This window comes from Rhopalosiphum padi, chromosome 1 (assembly GCF_020882245.1).
Source record: "Rhopalosiphum padi isolate XX-2018 chromosome 1, ASM2088224v1, whole genome shotgun sequence".
NCBI classification, from domain to species: Eukaryota; Metazoa; Arthropoda; class Insecta; order Hemiptera; family Aphididae; genus Rhopalosiphum; species Rhopalosiphum padi.
Window position 1 is genome coordinate 16,810,833 of NC_083597.1, and position 20,148 is coordinate 16,830,980.

At 27.4% G+C, this 20,148-nt stretch overlaps 1 protein-coding gene across 5 annotated transcripts in view; it reads left to right on the forward strand.

Annotated features, from left to right (window-relative positions):
* Positions 1 to 20,148, forward strand: part of LOC132929703 (high affinity cAMP-specific 3',5'-cyclic phosphodiesterase 7A-like) — a 110,640-nt gene that overhangs the window by 72,745 nt on the left and 17,747 nt on the right. For all 5 annotated transcript variants that reach the window (XM_060995255.1, XM_060995239.1, XM_060995231.1 and 2 more), the window contains 3 exons: positions 8,785 to 9,002; positions 16,341 to 16,404; positions 17,742 to 17,837. In XM_060995255.1, coding sequence (XP_060851238.1) covers positions 8,785 to 9,002; positions 16,341 to 16,404; positions 17,742 to 17,837 — 378 coding nt within the window. The remainder of the gene's footprint in view (positions 1 to 8,784; positions 9,003 to 16,340; positions 16,405 to 17,741; positions 17,838 to 20,148) is intronic.

The window sequence follows — 20,148 nt, forward strand, 5'->3', positions numbered from 1 at the left end:
TAATTTAAACATATTTAAGTTATTTTAAAATTTGGCTGGCTGTAACATAATTATCATTTGAGATAGATAGCAACGTGTAGAGGATTATATAGAAATCATAAAAGAAAATCGAGTTTGGTAAGGGAATTGTTATCACTTTCTTGAGTTATATCCGCTTTAATTTTTCTTAAAGTTTAGTAAATAGCAATTATGAGGTAGATACTAAAGTTATAATTTGTTAAATAGGATTTATTTAACAAAAAATAGTTTTTTAATCTAAATTCAAACAGAATATGATAAGTATGATGTTATTTAAGGAAACAAAATGCGGAGTATTTTAAAATATATTGAAATAAAGCTTATGGGTCTATTCGAGCAGGATCTTTTGGTGGTAAGTTGTTTTCAAGAATTAAAATAATGAGTGAGTGAATAAATAACTACCAACTTTTTATATATAAAATTGTTTTGAACTAGAAATGACCTTGTTGTAATTCTATGGGCGCAAGGCCAGAGAATTTGCCCTATAAAAATTATTTTTCACTGAGTCTTAAATCTGGTTTTTTATATATTTTTTGATTTCTTTACCACAATATTTTCGAACTAGTCTATTAAGGCTTCAGAAAACGCATTGACCTTGGACAATTAATTTTTGACTTTAAATCACTGTAAAAACTTAAATCTCTGAATAGGAGGACACATTTCATATTAATAACGTAATTCAAACATATTGAAATATACAATGTTTTAAATAAATTTTCTGTTGTATATTATATTTATTGACTTATGTACTTTTGGATGAGACTTATATACTTGGAAACTACTGAATCCAAATACTATCAAATTGTTCACACATATTTGGGGAGTATTTGTAGTTTTGTTTTTCAACACCTGTATTATGTTGATATAAGATAGCTGATATATCCATTTCATTTTTGCTAATGAAAATTGAGTATTAGTATATATATTACATATGGTTGTCATTAGTTACTGTACATATTTTATAGCTTATTCTCTTAAAGACTCAAATACAACGCTACTGATTTTTACGGCAATTTCAATAATCGTTCTTATAAATATCAAGAAAATGTATAATATATAGCTTGAATTACTTTAACAAATATACTTACTACTTAGTGCTATATTTAATCTGACACATGTGTCCATATCATGGTTGAGTTAGTTCACAAAGGTTCAGTTCAGGTATACTGATACTAATTTGCTCGTAAACCAATATTGTGCACACGTTGTAGTTGCTATGGTAGGGGGTGGAGGGGAATCTTTGGACAAGTTTAAGTTTAACCTAACCTTCCCTCACCACCACCACAAGTCTGTGAGAAGTAAAAAAATGATATCCCATTACCTCCCTCTCCTTTCAAAAAGCTGAGCACACCACTATTGTGAACAGTAGGAATAGTGTCCAAAGTGGCCATCCTAAGAGCTAAGGTTCAACGTGGTGTTAAACTCTAGCTTTTTTTTTTTTTTTTGAAAACATCAAGATTTTCTACTTAAATATGTTTATATGTCTGAGATAATAATTTGTAATCAGAAACAATTTTAAGCAAATAGATTAAACATAATTTTAATTTTTTTTATAGTTAAAAATTGGTTAGTCTTTATGAGGTATATTTCCCCAACACCAACCATTTCAATTTTTCAACTTTTTTTAACGCCAATATTTAATTCCTGCGATCATCTCCAGAATTCCTGCTGTACTTCCGCTCCCGTAAAAATCATAATGACTACTATTCTATAATAAATTTCGAAAAATAATAATTTTGGTATATTAATAACTATGTTTACAAATATAATTATTAATTCGAAATACTTACCTTTGCATTACCAGCATTAACAAATGAGATGTTAGTTGTAAACGAAAACGGCACATGTTATTATCATTAGTGATTATATATGTTATGATAAATTGATAACAATGAATCAATTCACATGATATAACTAGCTATTTTTTTTCTTTACGACTGAATTATAAGACACGACCACTTTGTACATCTTTCCGCTACACTAAAACCGAGATACTATAGACTCTATATAGTATCTCGGTTTTAGTATAGGCACCTAGAGATAATATAGCTGCATTTTTTTTATGAATTTTCATTTTTTGGTAAAGTCGTATTAAGTTAACACTTAGTTCAGTTGGTATTATACATATCATAATCTGTAATAATATTATATTTTATTATGAATAGATAAGGTCTAGTTATTTATATCGATTTCATTCAATGATAGTAATAGAAAGTTCAAGTATAATATCCAATAATCCTCTTTTATTATTTAACACTTATAAATACAATCTATAATAATGGTACATATAGATATGCCATTACTGTATTATACGTACCTATTATATTAAATTATTTTTTTTGACTTAATAATATATTATGTCATACTACGTTGTATAAATTTAAAAAGTAATTAAGAACGTTAAAAAATATTTTATACGTTAATTTTATTAAAAATTTCCTAATAAATAAATCTGAAATGGGTAGGTGTGATTGTTGTCATTATGTACATATATTATAATGCGTAGTATATTTGTGGAGAATTTTGATAGTTGCAAAATTCGGTAATTTATGATGTTTTTATTTTTATTTACTGTACACCTCAAATGTTTATATCAATTCTATATACGTAATAATAATTCAGTTCACACTACAATATCACATTTTACGAGCTTCGAATACCTAAAATCAATTTCCTTGAGCTGCAGTCTTTTTAACATATTGTGTAAATATTATGATTATATTAAGCGTGATGAATGATAATGAGTGATTAATGATTATAGAATACAAGCACCTACTTAGAATACATTGATATAGTATATTATCATTGTTGTCTATAATTGATAATTATTATTTTTTGAAAAAAATTCAAATTTGTATTACATGTAAAAATGAAGTTTTTTCATTTATTATTAATATAATTGTTTCAATACACCAAGTATTTTTACAATGTTATAAAAATTTATAAACATTAAATGAAATAAATTTGTTAATACTGGAAAATACAGTGTCTAAATTTCATATCAAAATAGTAGAATTTACTAAAATACAATAATATTTTGAATATTTAAATTAAGATTTTATGTTTAAATATAGCATTATTCGTTTGTCCAGCCTAATTAAATTTATTTGCAATCATTTTGTTGATACTTACAAACATAATTTAGATTATTTTCAAGTTCACGTTACCGTTATTGCTTTCTCCGAGCTGAGTTATTTCGTTTTTTAAATTTTTTCATAGTAAATTTTATTTAAACAGTTTAAATATCTTCTTTCAAATTCCAACAAATATTCAACCTTACATAAATGAACACACATTACACATACATATATTTTTTGATAAATTCATTTTAAGTTAGTCTATTCTTATTTGGAGTTTCTTCAATCTTTTGTAACTGTAAAATTTTTTATTGATAAAAAGGAAACTAATTCAATCTTAAAAAAACACGTCAAATTGCTTCCTTATAATTTTCTTAACCGTAATTGAAGTCACGATATCTGTCAAACGTTTCCAAAATTTTTATTGTGTGCTTTAATTCATCCATTAAAAATAACAATTTTTATTTTCCAGTAATTTTATTATTACTGAATTCTTAGTTTAAATATATTTTTTTTAAATAAATGTGATGGAATCTCCTGTTTAACCTGACGTGTTTTAAATGTTTTAATGCATTATTCAAAGACTTCAATTGTCTATTATAGTTGGCTATAAATCTAAAAAGTCTAAAATCTGTTTGTTTACGTATGGAATGAAAATATAATAAAGTCTACCTACAGAAAATGTAAATATTTGAGTCATAAATTTAATTTCTGAACTAAAATGTTCAAATATTAAAATTAAAACAGTTAATACTTGTTATAAAATACATAGATATATTTTAATAATTTATTATAATTTGTTCTGTTGTGTTTACAGAAATTATATTGTTTATTGAAGAAAATATATTATGTAAAATGATAAATATATTAAAAAAACAGTAGTCACATTATGTGGTATTAATTGTCGTTTATTATGATTTGATAACAAATTAATTAATCGTAAATATTCATAAATTTTTTAAATATCAGTATACATTTTTAAAATTCAACGCAATTAAAATTTTAAAAACTGATGATTATGCTGATCAGCTTATTTATAAGATAATATAAACAAATACATTTCTGTAATTAAAATCCTATTTTTTTAAAAGGTAGGTGAAATTTGCATTTAAATTTTAAATAACAACGTTAATCTGCTTTTTCATCGCTTGTGCTTGTTATGTATAACTTGTGTTTTTCAATTTATGTAGTTTAAAAGTTAAACAAACGCGCGAAAGTCCACAAATTGTAATTTAAATTAGATTCGTATTTTATTATATACAATGTAATATACTCTGGCAATAGTAATTTTGATTAAATGAAATGCACTTTATGAATACAATAATTGTTATATCGTTTGTACTACTTTTATAATTTGTGTAACTGAGTTTTCGTACTAAAAAAAAAAATAGAATATACGTAGGTATTCTGGGCTTGGCGATTCCTAATTAATTATTATTATTATTTTAATAAGATATTATTATAGGTTTTTTTCGTAATTCTAACTCTGTTATTTTTTAGTGTTCTCGGCAATATAATAAAGATGTGATCTACACATATATTTTTATCGTATTAAAAATATTAAAGATAATACATTTCTGGCTGAACATTTAAATAGTTTATTTTATTTTGAATTATTTGCATAAATTATATTATGAAAAATTTAAAACTCATGGCCAGTAACTGTCACTAATTACCAGATCAATTAATTAAAATAGTTATAAAAATAATCGTATAACTGCATATTGCGACTAGGTATTCATTTAATTGTATTTATTTAATGGTATTTAAAATGTGTACAAGTATGTACCATAAGAAAATGTGTTAAAAGGAAATACATATAACATTTCGTAGGAAGAAGTAACTCAGTTAATTATATACGTAATTCTTAAAACGTAAGCAATTGTCTGTATCAGTGCGTAAGGCCATCTGATAAGTCGGTAACGAGAAATAATGTACTGGAAATAATTGAAAAATATATTATACAATATTAATAATAATAGTCTTGGACTAATCGTATTTTAACTGCGACAAATAGTGAATTATATAGGCCATGTTAGCAGAGCATAGTTGGTCTTTTAGTCTTGCGTGCGTCGACATTCGCGTACGGTTGTGGAATGTTAATTCTTCATTCGTGCTACGGTAAAATTACAATATACGTATTATCGATATTATAATTAATAAAATATAAACAAGATCATTGTAATCTTGTAATTCCGATATCCGAACTCCAATCGCTGCATACCAATTTCGACCGTTTTGCAATGTCATATATAATGCGATATAAAGATTTGAAAACAACACACACGCATTCGTATAATAATAATAGGTGTACCTAACAAGTAACAATTGACCGTGTACCTTCGTTGTATCATAATTTGTCTGACAACCGTCTGCCGTTAATTATTATCATTCTTCTACACATCAGGTATTGGTACCCACGCGCATTTTACACGTTGTTATTTTTATTCGCACTCTTCTATTATATTATTATACAATTTATATAATATATTTTTACATAACTCCCATTTTGAGAACACGCATGCACATTGCACACTCACGACAGTTATACAAAATTTCAAATCAATGCGCTACAATCAGCATAAAGCCTGCTGTTACTACAACTATTACAACAACTACGACGTGGGTAAAACAATTGCACGGTGTCACTCAAACACGCGACGGTATATATTATATTCGGTAATTTTTTTAATAAAAATAATAATAATAACATTATTTACTTTTTTAAGTATCTCTTATGGCAATTGTACAATTAAACAGGCGTGCGGTTAATTATTATTATTGTCGTGTGCATATAATGAGCAAACGAAACTCGTACCAAACGAATACGTTCATTCAGTTTGTTTTTTAACGCTATTAAAGTTTTCATTATTCGATACCTAAGGAACAATAATAATATAATATAATAATATACATGTGACAGACCAAAACAAATTGTACTCGTGGTAAAATCATCGCCGCCGTCGTCAATATGAAGTGGTTTATTTTGGCGATATATATATGTAAACGTGTATATAAGTGAATAATTTTTTAGTCGCTCGAGTGTGTATATATACGTATCACGTATGTAAACCTTATAGTACACTAGACGGGGACGAGTGATATAGTTTGCCAAGGGTGCTTTTAGGATTATTAGACTGAGTTAAGCTGGCATACCGCATCATTTTGGCTGTAGCATTGTTTCATTGGCACATATGTGTTATGTCATTAAAGTTTATTTTAAATTTCGTTAAAATATTTTGTTTAGTTTGTATATAATTAATATGTAATAGTGCCTGACGGATATATTTTTAAACTAGAAATGATTTAAATAAAATTACAGGTGACAATAATAATAGAACATTGCTGTCATTATAATTTTGTCCGTAATAAACGTCTTGGTTTATACCTATATGATATAAATATAAGTACACTGCAACGTGTAATATATAATCGTTTTAAACCGGCATGATTTAATGATTACCCTTAGTTTTTTAATCGATAAAGCCTGTTTTCCATCTTGTTGCTGACCTGATAGTTGTTGTAATATTACATTTTTATTCTTTTTGTACATCGAAGTCTTTACCGCAAGCTGTCAGCCGTAATTTTACATGAGAAATGTTTGTCGTAAAACTCAAAACATATTTATATCTCCATGTCAACTATGACATTCGAACGTTTTCGGATCAAGCAAACACTTGCATATTCGCAGCTCTGGTCGTATACGTTTTGTGTGTTACTTACCTCCTATATATCGAGTGTCGTGCTTAAAACATACCTAGTCTGGCGATGATCTTACGATGTCACCGAAACACCGTATTTTGTGTAGGTACTCACAAAATATGAACAACCGTAATATCGTGTCGTATTATTTCCGGAGAAATAAATGGGAAACCAGTGGGCGATGACGACGCTGCATTACTATGTCGCGGTAAACATTATATAATATTCAACATAAATATATTATAGAAACATCGCGCATATATTATGATATTACATAGAGGTCGACATGCTAGTCGTACATCGTAGCCCGTAGGCACTGAAATGCCGCAACGGTAATGAGTGCGTATATGCATATAATACGAGTATACTTTGTCTACAAGCAATAATTATAACAGTGCAGCAGGTACGTACTATAATATTACATGTTATCGCAGTGTGTGTGTGTGTGTGTGTGTATATAATATGGCGTATAATTACGGCGCAACGGACGTTTTTATACGATGACAAATAATTATTATACCCACACCGTTTAATCGATAAATTTGGGTGTGTTTCGTCGTTTGAGTACTATAATACGCGTATACGCATGTACGTGTATGTATGAGTATACAAACCTACGTTGCACAAAAATCCTTTGAAATTACATGGTGGGCGTTGACGAACAAAATATATACTGGCAATAATAATAATATTAATATTGAAGGGACTGCAGCGTTTGTCGGTAGTTACGTCCTAAGCAAACTTCGTACCGCCGACGGACGGACGAACGCAACGACCGTCGTTTAAGTGTTTTAATGCTATACACATACACACACACATTCATATCGTAAAACACTTTGACGTTATATCGATTCGATTTAATTCGGTATACTGTTTGCCAGATCCTCCAGAGGTGGCTTATTTATTACGAGGTGGTAGTAGGATAGAACTTGTAGAAGTTTCAGACTCCCCTCCGGAATCCCGACGTTGAATTTTTTTTTAGCATACTCGATTTCCACCCTCACAACTCTTTGCATGATACAAACGATAGCTTAAGACCTATATATAATATAGACCCTATACAATTTGTGGCATACGCAACATCGCATCGTACATATAATCGATGTGGTTATGTATTAATATGTACCATAGTCTTCTTGACTTTGTGGGAATTATCTAAACTTGTGGTGTATATATGGAGAAGTTAAACGTTTAACCATATACATTAAACGTGGAGACCGGTTTTCCATAAATATGTGTCATTCTTCTTACAGACGTCATACAGCCATATCGTCGCATATTATCGTTATAATATCAAGATATCCTTAACCTGATGAATATTTTATAAATGTCCGCTATATCGAAAAAATAATCATGTGCAACTATTATTTTTATAATTTATTCGTCAAAAATTTTATCGCCCGAATATATTACGTAATGTTTTTGTTGTGTTTTTTTTATCGTTGTACTGTTTTTTCCCATTCTTCCCGACAGCCCCGTCTATGTAGCTGATAGAATCGTTTATCTGCATAAAACACGAACACAGCGTCATTGAGATTATGCAAAAAATATATATATTAACTATACGTGCATACGTACTCGGCGCGCAGTTGATATAACCACGTCGATTTATGTATATTATATAGTCGAAAAGTGCATATTTTGACTTATACATGTGGCGTGAGTGTGAGTTGCTCGAAAACATAAAATGCATAATAATATATTATTGTCGTATGCAGTGCAAGTGTGCAATGAAATACAGCATATGGTTATTAGTGCGTTAATACTATTAATATTATATAACATGTTTATAAATATATTATTTTTTTCGTATAGTGCTATAATAGTCCCTAGTGAATAAAATAATATATACAGAAAAATGCATACGTATGTCCCATTTATTTTAGCGATACATTTTTCCACCGTCTCTATTCATCGTATATAATTTATATTAAATTGTAATACGTATGTTTTAATATAACTATTTTGTTTGGTTGTATTTTTGCAGACGACTCGCCCACGGATGACCGGTGCAGGAGACGGTCGCGGTTGCTTTCTGAGGGTGAGGTGGTGCTACTCGAGTCGGTAGCCCATCACGGTAAACGGTTACCCAACGGCCGGTTTCTTACCATGCACAAGCGTAGGCGGAAAAAGCTCACCACCCGATCCTTGTCCAACGAGAATGCGCCGGCGCTATTGGACGACATTCACCACGGCCAAGTCCAGGTTAGAATGTTAATCGATTATCAATAATTCATACACAATAGTGTATATAATTACATGATATCGATTTTATTATTCTTTTTTTAACCATCTTAATAATTATGAAATGCATATTACTAATGTATTACATCGTTATTATAAATTATAAAGAAATTTATGTAATCGTATTTTGAGTATGAAATTGTATTTATATCATACTACTTGATACAACTCTTATAGTACTTAATTAACATCTACTTTGGCAGTAGGTATACATATAATCATTATAAAAGTATTTTTATAATAATATAAGTATATCTGGGTAAAACTAAGGAGGTATATTTATTATTTTAAAATATATTTTTTAATTAGTATATTTTTTTAATTAAAATATAATTAATTATTTTAACTTATAAGATTTTAAAATAAAGTTAGTCATTATGTGATATTTTATTTTATTCAAACTCACTTTAAAAATTAGACTCTATATAAACAACCAAAAAAGTCTTATGATAAATGTAGCTTAAAACTAAGATTTTTACAGAGCTGATTTAATTATACAGCTATTTAATAGCGTATACCTTTAGAGTTTAATTTTTTTTTAAAACGACCAATATTATTAACTAATTCAACTTTAATGATTATTTAAAATTTAACAATATCGTAATTCAGAATTTGATTTAAAAATATTAATCATGTAAATAATAATCCTTTTTAAAGATAGGTTCAATCAATTCTATTCAATAAATACGAGTATATAGTTATATATTTTCGATGATTTGTTTTTAATGATTACTTAAAATAAAATTTTAACTCAAAAAACCTATATTAATTTAATTAAGGTAACTAAAGTGGATACAAATTAACATTTACTGGTAATTACTAATCACTACTATGCGTCATATGTAGATTGAATTTAGTTTAAAAACGGACAACTAAAGTATTTATTTAATAAAATTAACACGGATAATATTATATAATTATTGTATGAACGTGTATGTGTATACTGTATATTATTGTAATCAATACTTACAAATTTTTAATTTTACATATCTAATTAATTTACTATAAAATATATGTGGTATAATATTATTATACTTGATTAATATTTACATAAGTATGGTTATCGTATTTTGTATAATACATTGCTTTTTTCATTAAGTATTGAAAACTTTCAATCTACATGTCAAATAAAAATATGTAAATATAATAAGTACAACGATGATAATAATATGTTTATGTCATATTCGAGTGTAATAAAAATATGTGAATATTTGATTAATTAACAATATGTATGTCAACGTTTTGAATTATGATAATATAGGTATCAAAAATTTAACCCTCCCATAATATTATATGGGTGATAAAAGTGAAATACAGATGGATAGATATTAATTGATCAACATGGAATAAATACTATATTAATCGAATTATCACATGCTATGCACTGTTTAGGAATAGAGTATCTATTTCAATGATCCGGTTTGTTTTATTAATTCAATTTTTATTTATATAATTAATATTTAATTGTAATAATGTGTAGTTCATAATGTTTATAATATGGATGTGAGATATTTGCGAATAATTTGTTATCATATTATTTTGACGATAATTGTTTAAGTGATCTATAATATTTTTGACTATTCGACCAAGCCTTGTGTAATGCTTACTTATTAATTCGACATTATAATATATTATATTATGAGCAAATTGTTCGCAACTATCCAATTATAATATAATTTCTATAATTATCGGATTATAAAAGATCATACACGGTACATTCATACGAATCATATGTTATATTATAATATTATTACGGGTAAACATTTAAAAATAAATCCATTAATTTAGACATTCAGACAGGTATAATATCCAAGTAATGTAGGTTTAAAAGATTCCTACACTATTTTAATAAACAACTTTAAACAGAATGACTCAAAATTTTTAATTAAGCTGCAAAAGATCTTTGAGATTTGTGTAATAATTCATTAATTTTATATTACAACAAGTGTGTGCCAATTAAAGATGCTGAGAAAAATATTTATTTAAGATAATAGTAAAATTACAAACCCTAAAATATATTATAAAAATTGTATGCAATAAAATATAAAATTATTCGTTTTTGATTATGTACGTTGTGTAAAAATATTTTATTGTAGTAATAACTGTAATAACATTCAGTTAGTATAATCTATATTAAATATCGTTTACTTAGAAATTACTGGGGATCAATAGTTTTAATAACTTCTCCGGGTTTCGTTTATATAGGTCATAGGATAATATAAGTATTATTGGGAACGCCCAAAGGAGTTCCCGTGATTTCCTGTCAATTCCGTACGGATCAAAGGAAATTGTTCGCCCTTTGATGTCCGTGGTATAATCTAATATTACTTCGACACAAAGCCCCAACTGTCTTATCCTGTCCCAGTGTAAGAGATTATGATGCCTTTTGAGGATGAAATTGCCCTGGAGGCTTGTTTACCGACGATTTGATTTTAGAATATGTATATATATATATTGGCAACCGCGATAATAGCATTTACTCGCAAAATAATACGTATAGTCATTTATTTGTGTCATAGCGTTTACGTAATCTGTATAGTAGTGTACATAAACTGTATCGCTTTAAAAATATATTTATTATTTATTTAACGGGCATGAAGCCCGGTGATATAGTTAAACAAGAAACAGAAAACAAAACCTTAATTTACTTGGTAATAAAATAATTAACTATGTACAATCGTTTCGAAAAAAGTGCATTACGTCATATTAATATAATATTTTTTACTATCGAGTGGTGTCCTACACTGTACGAGGGATATGACGTGACGTTTTCTACGACCCATTGTGTATTTGAAGTATTTCAATGTACATATTGGAATACTTGTCCGCCAATAAACGACGATAATATCTAATTTGGTTTGTTTATTCGAACTCAACATGAGTTACCATTTATATGACGTATTATGTTATATCGTTATATAATTCGAATGAATGTTCTCGAAACGAGATGTATGTATATATTCTATTATGACGTTGTTCTTCAGCCATTTTCCCGTGTGCTAACCCTTCACCCGTCTTGTACACGCCACTGATACCTCTTACTGAAGAGGTTATATTATACGTATTATTCTATGTGCGTCCACCAATTCGTCCGTCGTCTCCACCCACACAGTGTACGCCCCTGTGCCTCGTGCGTCGTAGCTTTATCCTTTTCGCCATCAGCCGGTATATTGTATTATATAACAGTAATAATAATAATTTATTTAATATACCTTCGAAAACATTTCTTAGATACCTCAAAATATCTGTAATTAACTGTTTTCTTAGGCAATCTTCGTCGTTTCTGATTAATCGTGTAATTAATATTAGAATCGCATATATTGCGGGGTACAGTGTAAGTCGACTGCCGTCCCACCCCACTCCATCACCACCACAACAACCACCACCACCACCACAAAACGAAAGCGTACATATACGTTATTATATATATATATATATATATATAAAACTATGCGTACACATGTATGTTTACGCGTGTGCGTAAAGATCGGTGGGTTAAGGGAGGGTCGTATGTCAATTACACAAGTGAAATTTCATCATCTGCAGTTTCACCGAGGCCGTTATAAATTAGATTTTCGTTTTCCGCAGCTGCGTGCACTTCATATATCAATATGCATATAGTATACTTAATACTTATACCCGGAATGTCTAATAAATATATATAGTTTGGTTGTATAAATTATATAACGTATGTAGTAGCTAAAGTGAGCTATAGCCTATAGGTATATGTATATATATATATATATATATATAATAAATATATATATATATATGTACTCCGCCGCTGTTTATGGCTTTTACAATAATTTTCAAAACCTCCACTCAACGTACACTGCGGGTGCCCGAAAACTTTGCACCGAAAACTCGAAACCCGTAACGGCTGTGATCCGCCGGAAAACGCGTGTGCGAGAATGTCTCCCATCGATTAACCAAACAAACGCTACCACTACCACTATCACCACCACTTCTTACCACCAAGGTAAAATTTGTTCAATGTACGCATTTAATGTGTTGTTTCAACGTTGTTATTTGATACTTTATACGATATTTCAACGCAAAATATCAGTATAATTATACGTGGTAATATATACGTGTTTGGGAACAAAACAATTAATCAAATTAAATATTGTAGTATATTGAGTATATTATATAAATTAAATTATACGTCTGCAATATTTATAATAATTCCTATATTTCTACTTCTTAAACCTAAAAAGAGCAGTTACGATCCTACTCCTCGTCGTTAACTGTCGCTTACCGCCAATTAATCGCTTAAAAGTTACCGCGTTGCATTATTTAATTAATTATAAGTTATCTAAAATATTATACTGTTGCCCTTTAATGACTACGGGTGCCTTGCTGGGCAAAATCCCAGGACGAAAAATATTAAATCTGCGCTTGCTTCAACTCATCACTCAGATCCAATTTTAAGTTGTTAAAAACTGTTAAACTTAAAATACATTCAACAACCATAGCAATACAATTTCACCAAATCCACAATACACAATAAATTAAAGATTATTATCCTTTACTTAATATGAACGACAAAAATAATTGTACGTACGATAACGCTATATGATTACCAACTCGGATGATACACCGGACAATAATAGCTCTATCGATAACAACGTAAATAACATCAAAACCCGGGAGCGTTATTACCAACACCATTCAGCCTCTGTCTTATACGACTTTACCGGCTACCACAAAAACTAAATACAATATTGAACAATACCTCAAACATTTCGAACACATTTCTAACCAAATTTGATGGCACACCGGTGATTATCGTTAAGTTCACTAATACAAATATTTCAACCAGTTTCTGGCACTCTTCGAAATAGGCCAAGTTCCTTAGCACTAACATTTTGATATGAACAACAATAAACATTAAACTGAATGACCACAGGAAAGTTAGAATGACATTTGACTCAATCTTTCACGCCAATATGTGCCAATAATCGCCTCTTATTGCCGAGCATAAACCGTCTTAGTCTCAAATATTTTTTCACACTGCATTATCAAATTAATACCTCTTTTGAGATTGTAGAACTAGCGACGTCCCTATTATTTCTTTCAGATGAGTCGTAGTCAACATAAAATAAGTAATCTTACGCCCACACATATTGTAGAATTACAATTTCTGTATACCAATAAATAAAATTATATATCGATCTTTAACGTTCTTGTTTATATAATCAAACACAATTTTATCCTTCAATCTTGTACCTCAAATAAAGTAATTTCTTTACCAAAAGCCCACTCAAATAACTTTCCGTCTATTTGGTTAATTTTTCTATTTACTCCTTGATCATAAACATAAATCTACGAGGAGATTTGTTTACAAACTTAAGTCAATTTTATTAATATTTTTATACAGAAGTTAAAATAGTATAAAATATTAATAACAAAATTACCCGTGCTGTATGAAAATATTGTCAGTTTATTATTTCGGAATTCCAATGGAATCAATTTTAATAAATCATATAATTTTCCATTAAATACATGTTGTTTAGAAAATAAAATATTTTTAATACTTAATTTTATCTTACCATATGTTTCATCCACAAAATTATTTAAGAGCAGAATCATGTTTAAATCTTAAATTATCAACAGCAGTAGATCAGAAATTATTAACACTATATATTTGAAATATTATATTATAACATTTTATTAATTTATTCCCCATCATGCATATATTATGTAAGTTTTATATAATATTTCCCAAAAAATGAGTATTTAAATTTAATATTCGCACCTATATTATTAAAGTAAATAAAATAATAAAATATTGACTGAAAATATTTGAATCGCTTAATCGTTTGAACCGTTTGTGGAAAATGAACTGAAAAATAAATATCATGCTTTCATTTGCTTATAAACGACCTTTGGTGATAATGTTAAAAAATAGAGAGAAAGACATATTTTAACAATGAAAAATTGTAAAACATATTATGTATATATATAAATCCAGATGGTGTTGACTTTTATGTATTATCTTCGTAATGAAGACTTAAATTATTTCTTTCGGTTTTCGATTCATTAAAAATTTTCTTTCGTTCAATTTCTTCGTTTTTCAATTATGATAAATTGTTTGAACTTTTGAGGCGATTGAAGTAGACATCTGAATGAGCTGGGATATTATAAACTTCTTTGAGTAGTTCACCCTTCGGTAACATTAAACAAAAAGGTCTATACAATTTCTGTGCCAAAGTCTTTAGATTTTTTTTGAACGGATATAAAATAGAAAAAAGTGGGACAAATAAGATTTATAGACGCTATTCAGAGATTCCTGGATTGAAATTTCAAATTCCTTCATAAACTTTTAACCATTTTCACTTATTTTCCGTGTCTTCTCTACGTCTTAAAGAACAATCATTTTATAAAGTCTTTGTGAGCATTACTGAGCATTAAAGTAGACGAACATTTATAATATTATATTATTATTTGATTGAGAATATTGAAATATTCAGCAATCAAGTGTAGTTGAAGTGTTTTGTATTATATAAGATAACAAAATTATTACGTTACGAGTAAAAATTAGCAACAGTTTAAACTTTAAATGGATAGTTATTATAATACTTATTATATTTAATTATATTATATCAAAATAATATTTATAGGTATAATAAATACATTTGATAATATAATATAGTGCTTGTAATAATAAATCTCATTTAGTATCTTTATTAGAAAGTAATTTTACGTATACATTTTATCATTTTTATCTGAATAAATTGGTATATTATTATTGTATAATTTAGCAATTATAATATATGACTGAATTAATTATTTAACTATTTTTTTCTCGTAATATTCATATTATTGCATAGTTTTTATAAAAAAACCTTACTCAAAACTGTTTATTTTTTTGAATTTTATTTATTACTATCTATTAAGGTTAAATGTATAAAAACATTAAATTTACGCTACTAGCATTACACTAATCTCACACATTTATTCAAAATGCATTGTATAATATTTTTCCGACTTTATTATTTTAGCGTTTCTTAAGTATTTTCAATTTGTTTTATTTTTAATACAGTTTACTAGTGAAATATCTAAGGTCCTAAATTCTTAAATCCATTACTCAAATTATTATATTTATATATTTGTAAAGCTTTATTGATATTTTAATATTTATCTATATTACTTAATATAAATACAATTTCTATGCACATACTACATATTTGTGTTGGGATTTAAATTATAAATGACATTTGTTTTAATGTAATGTACAAGTTGTGTAATTTCTATATATTATTAACTGACATTTATGTTATTTTATTTTATTCACAGTGTGTACTCAAGCACGTCTGGAAATGGCCGTTCAACGCTTTTGCATTAGACACAGCTACAGGGGGTAAGTAGAAAATACTATTTTTATATTTTCCCGTTAAAACGATTTTTACGTAGATTGTAAAATACTTATGGAATATAGGTTTAATATTTTCATTGTATTTTTATGGTGGTTAAAAAAACAGTGATGCCCATCTCATGACTTTTATCTACATTCTTATGAATTTTAAATAATTAAAGATATTTGTCTAGGTCTAACATTAAAAAACCTATAAAAATATAAAATATCAGGAAATCATTTGCTTTATTGGAATTTGTTGTTAAATCTAGTGAAAAGTAATATCGAATATCTGTCATAAACAATTTTCCTTATACCTACTCCCACAAAAGATTACTTGAATACTGCAAGTCAAATCATCGCAAGTTACAGAATAATTCACAGTTCTTAGAATTAAATTGTATCACCGTACTGCATACTTTTTACGTGACAATATGTATATGTTTGTAATATTTCTATATTAATAATATAGTTTTATATGTTTGGTTGAGTCATGTGGAATTTCAACGATCCAAATATATTTCAATCTAAAACCATCTCATGACCCGCTATAAGTATATTATGCCGATTTTTCGACGTTAAGTTAGACGGTAAACATTTAGAAATTGTTCTAAAACAATCCCTTCGCGGATAACAGCAACCCAGTTGGCTTTTCCCACGTTTAACGCCGTCATATACATTGTATTCACGCGAACATTCTACAATAATTAAATTGTGTACTTACCGTTTTCGATGTTTTTTATGCGACAACTGTTTAAACTAAAAAGAATGTTATTACTATGTGTTTGCCTATAGTAATAACATTTTTTAGTTATATTGTTATGTTAAATGTATTGCCATCATTCTTTTTTTATTTCGTTTAATATTTTTGTTTTTGTGTAAATACATATAATGCACAACACTTTCTCGAAGCAAAGTAAATTAAAATATAAGTAAATGTAGAAATTTAAAGTATAATTTACGCGTTCGTTAAAAAAAATAACAATTGATTTCAGTTTTTATTAAAATAATCGTAAATAAAATGTTTAGTGTTATAAAAATAGTCCAATACCAAATACCCTAACTCAGAAACTAAATATTATAATAAAATTATTGATAACAATATTTTATTTTCCTAATTTAAATGAATTGAACATCGAATTAAAAAATGTAAGTCAGTAAGTTATATTAACAAACCACGACAAATTTTTACGATATTGAAGTCAATTTTTATTATTTTTGAAAATTTAAAACTTAATAATAAACCTATTTAAACAACCTTTATACTAAATTAGTTTGATGTTCTAAGACACCAATAACTCGTTCTTTACATAATTAAAGATATATTTTATTTATTTTTATAGGAAGATCGCTTCCAGTACTTTGTGTTCATCTTTTCCATTGGTATGGTCTAATGGAACACTTCAAGTTGGACGTGGTCCAAGTTTGGAAACTCTTTAGTAAGTATAGACAAATAAAATTATATACAATTAATTATTACGATATAAATATTACTTTAAAATGTGGTGTACTCAAAATGTCTCATTAGCTTTAGAATTTGCAGAGATTATATACTCGCATATATATAGCTTCGTGTTTTAACTATATCACGAACATATTGTAATGTATGTGTAGCTTACATGTGCTTGCAATATACTATATTTTATTTTTGTCACAGAAATTATTTTCGCAATGGCATATAATATAAAAAATAATAAATGTTTGTTTTACGTTATAAAATAATATAATGGAATCATATGTGCATTGTGCAACAAAATAAAGTTAATTAAACTTATTAAAAGTTTTTAAAGCTGTCATGATTTTTAATTACACGTAAAAATATGGGATTTCAAAACTTTTTGTTAAATTTAATTAAGTTTATTTAGTTGCACATATGATTTCATTATATTTTTTCATTAGGTTTAAATCAGAAAAATATTCATATTTATTTCATAAACTTAATAATAGTGGCGATGGGTTATGAACTTTTGACTTATGAACTTAAATGATAATCACATACCTGTAGTTTTCACCTCTATATGTATTCAATAAAGTACCTACTATAAATGTTTTTTATTGCTTGATTTGTCGAATTCAGATACTGAGTTATGTATTTTTACACGTGGTTAGATGATATTTTTATGTACATTACAGTTCTGGCTTTGTATGTTATATATTCGTACGAAATCATTACATATTGTTACCAATCAATATATAATTTATTGAAGTTGACAATGTTTATTACAAAATATAAACTTCTTGAAATTAGCTGTTTTTGATATTGTAAAAATACTAATTACTTATTTGATCGCACTCGACAACATACTGTGAATATTGGCAACCAACCTAGTATTTTTTTTTTGCATAAATAAAATAAACAAGCAGTGTAGTTATTGGTGTTGCCAATTGTATTAAAATATTTTCAACAGCATTAACCTTCACTCGCAGAAGTGAGTGTTTTAGTATATACCTATGAATTATGCAGCAATTGCAATAATATACAAATTTTCTCATCCATCTGACCATAATATTATAGAAAATGAAATGATGTATATTAAAATATTGTTTAGTTAACACACATTTAATATACGTATCATATCACTATAAGTGTTTGAAAGATCGGTGTGCTATCGCTTGCCACCTCAATATTTTTTATTAATGCATTAGTACGGTGATACTATTTATTTTAATATATCGACGATAGTTTTCTGTATTATATATACATATATTATATATATATATATGCATAAACTGAAAAAAAATTGTTTTATTCCGGTCAGTAAAAAGTTACTTTATTTCATTTAACTTCAAATTACTTTTTAATAATTATATAAAAATGGTGAAATATCAACGTCTATTCATGTTTATACTATAACATATAGTACGATTTATTTATTTATTTTATGATTCATACAATAAAAGTACGTGCTTTTGTTAAATTCGATACCAATAAAATGACGTTATCAGTATTTTGTTTCACAACATCCGCCATCATTCTGATTCGTCACATTGTTTCTATTAAATATGTTGAATAGTGTGCATTTAAATGTCTTTAAAATTGACAAAAACAATAAAAAGAAAGTCTTGTAAATTTTATTGTATAATAAGTTTTTTTAAAGAACTGCAGTATTCAAATCAACTTTGGTAATAATAAATAATAATATTTTCAGAAAAAATAATAATAACATTTACATATTATAATATTTTATCTTATTCGTTTACATGCATTTTATTAGGCTGTATTATTTAACATTTGTCCGTTACGTATAAAATTAGACAAAAATACAACTGTCGTTATTAAGTGGCCTCACTGTGTTTAACTTATAATGTATAGCTAATAGCCATATAAGTAATTATACACCAGTTCATTGTACACAAGATCGTATATTTATATAGGTACAATTTATATCAGTTGAAAAGTCAATGTCATGAAATACACGCATCGTACGTCCTGACGTTATTTGAAAAGAACTTTCTTAGGGTTGAAAAAAAATCTGAAAGTTGATGAAAAAAATAAAACCTCCTGGCGTGAGTTAGCTCTCAATTAAGAAATGTCATATTTATGTTTTTGTAATCATATTTTCATATTCATTATTCATTAGGTAGATATACCTTTCTATTATTATTATTATTTATTTATTTATTAAAAGAGTCCCTAGAAAAGTAACCATTGATATAAGATATTCTGTGAAATACGTACCGTAACTACATTAAATATATTATTCATATCATCTTTTCTTTTATAATAATCTAGCAATTGATAAAATGATC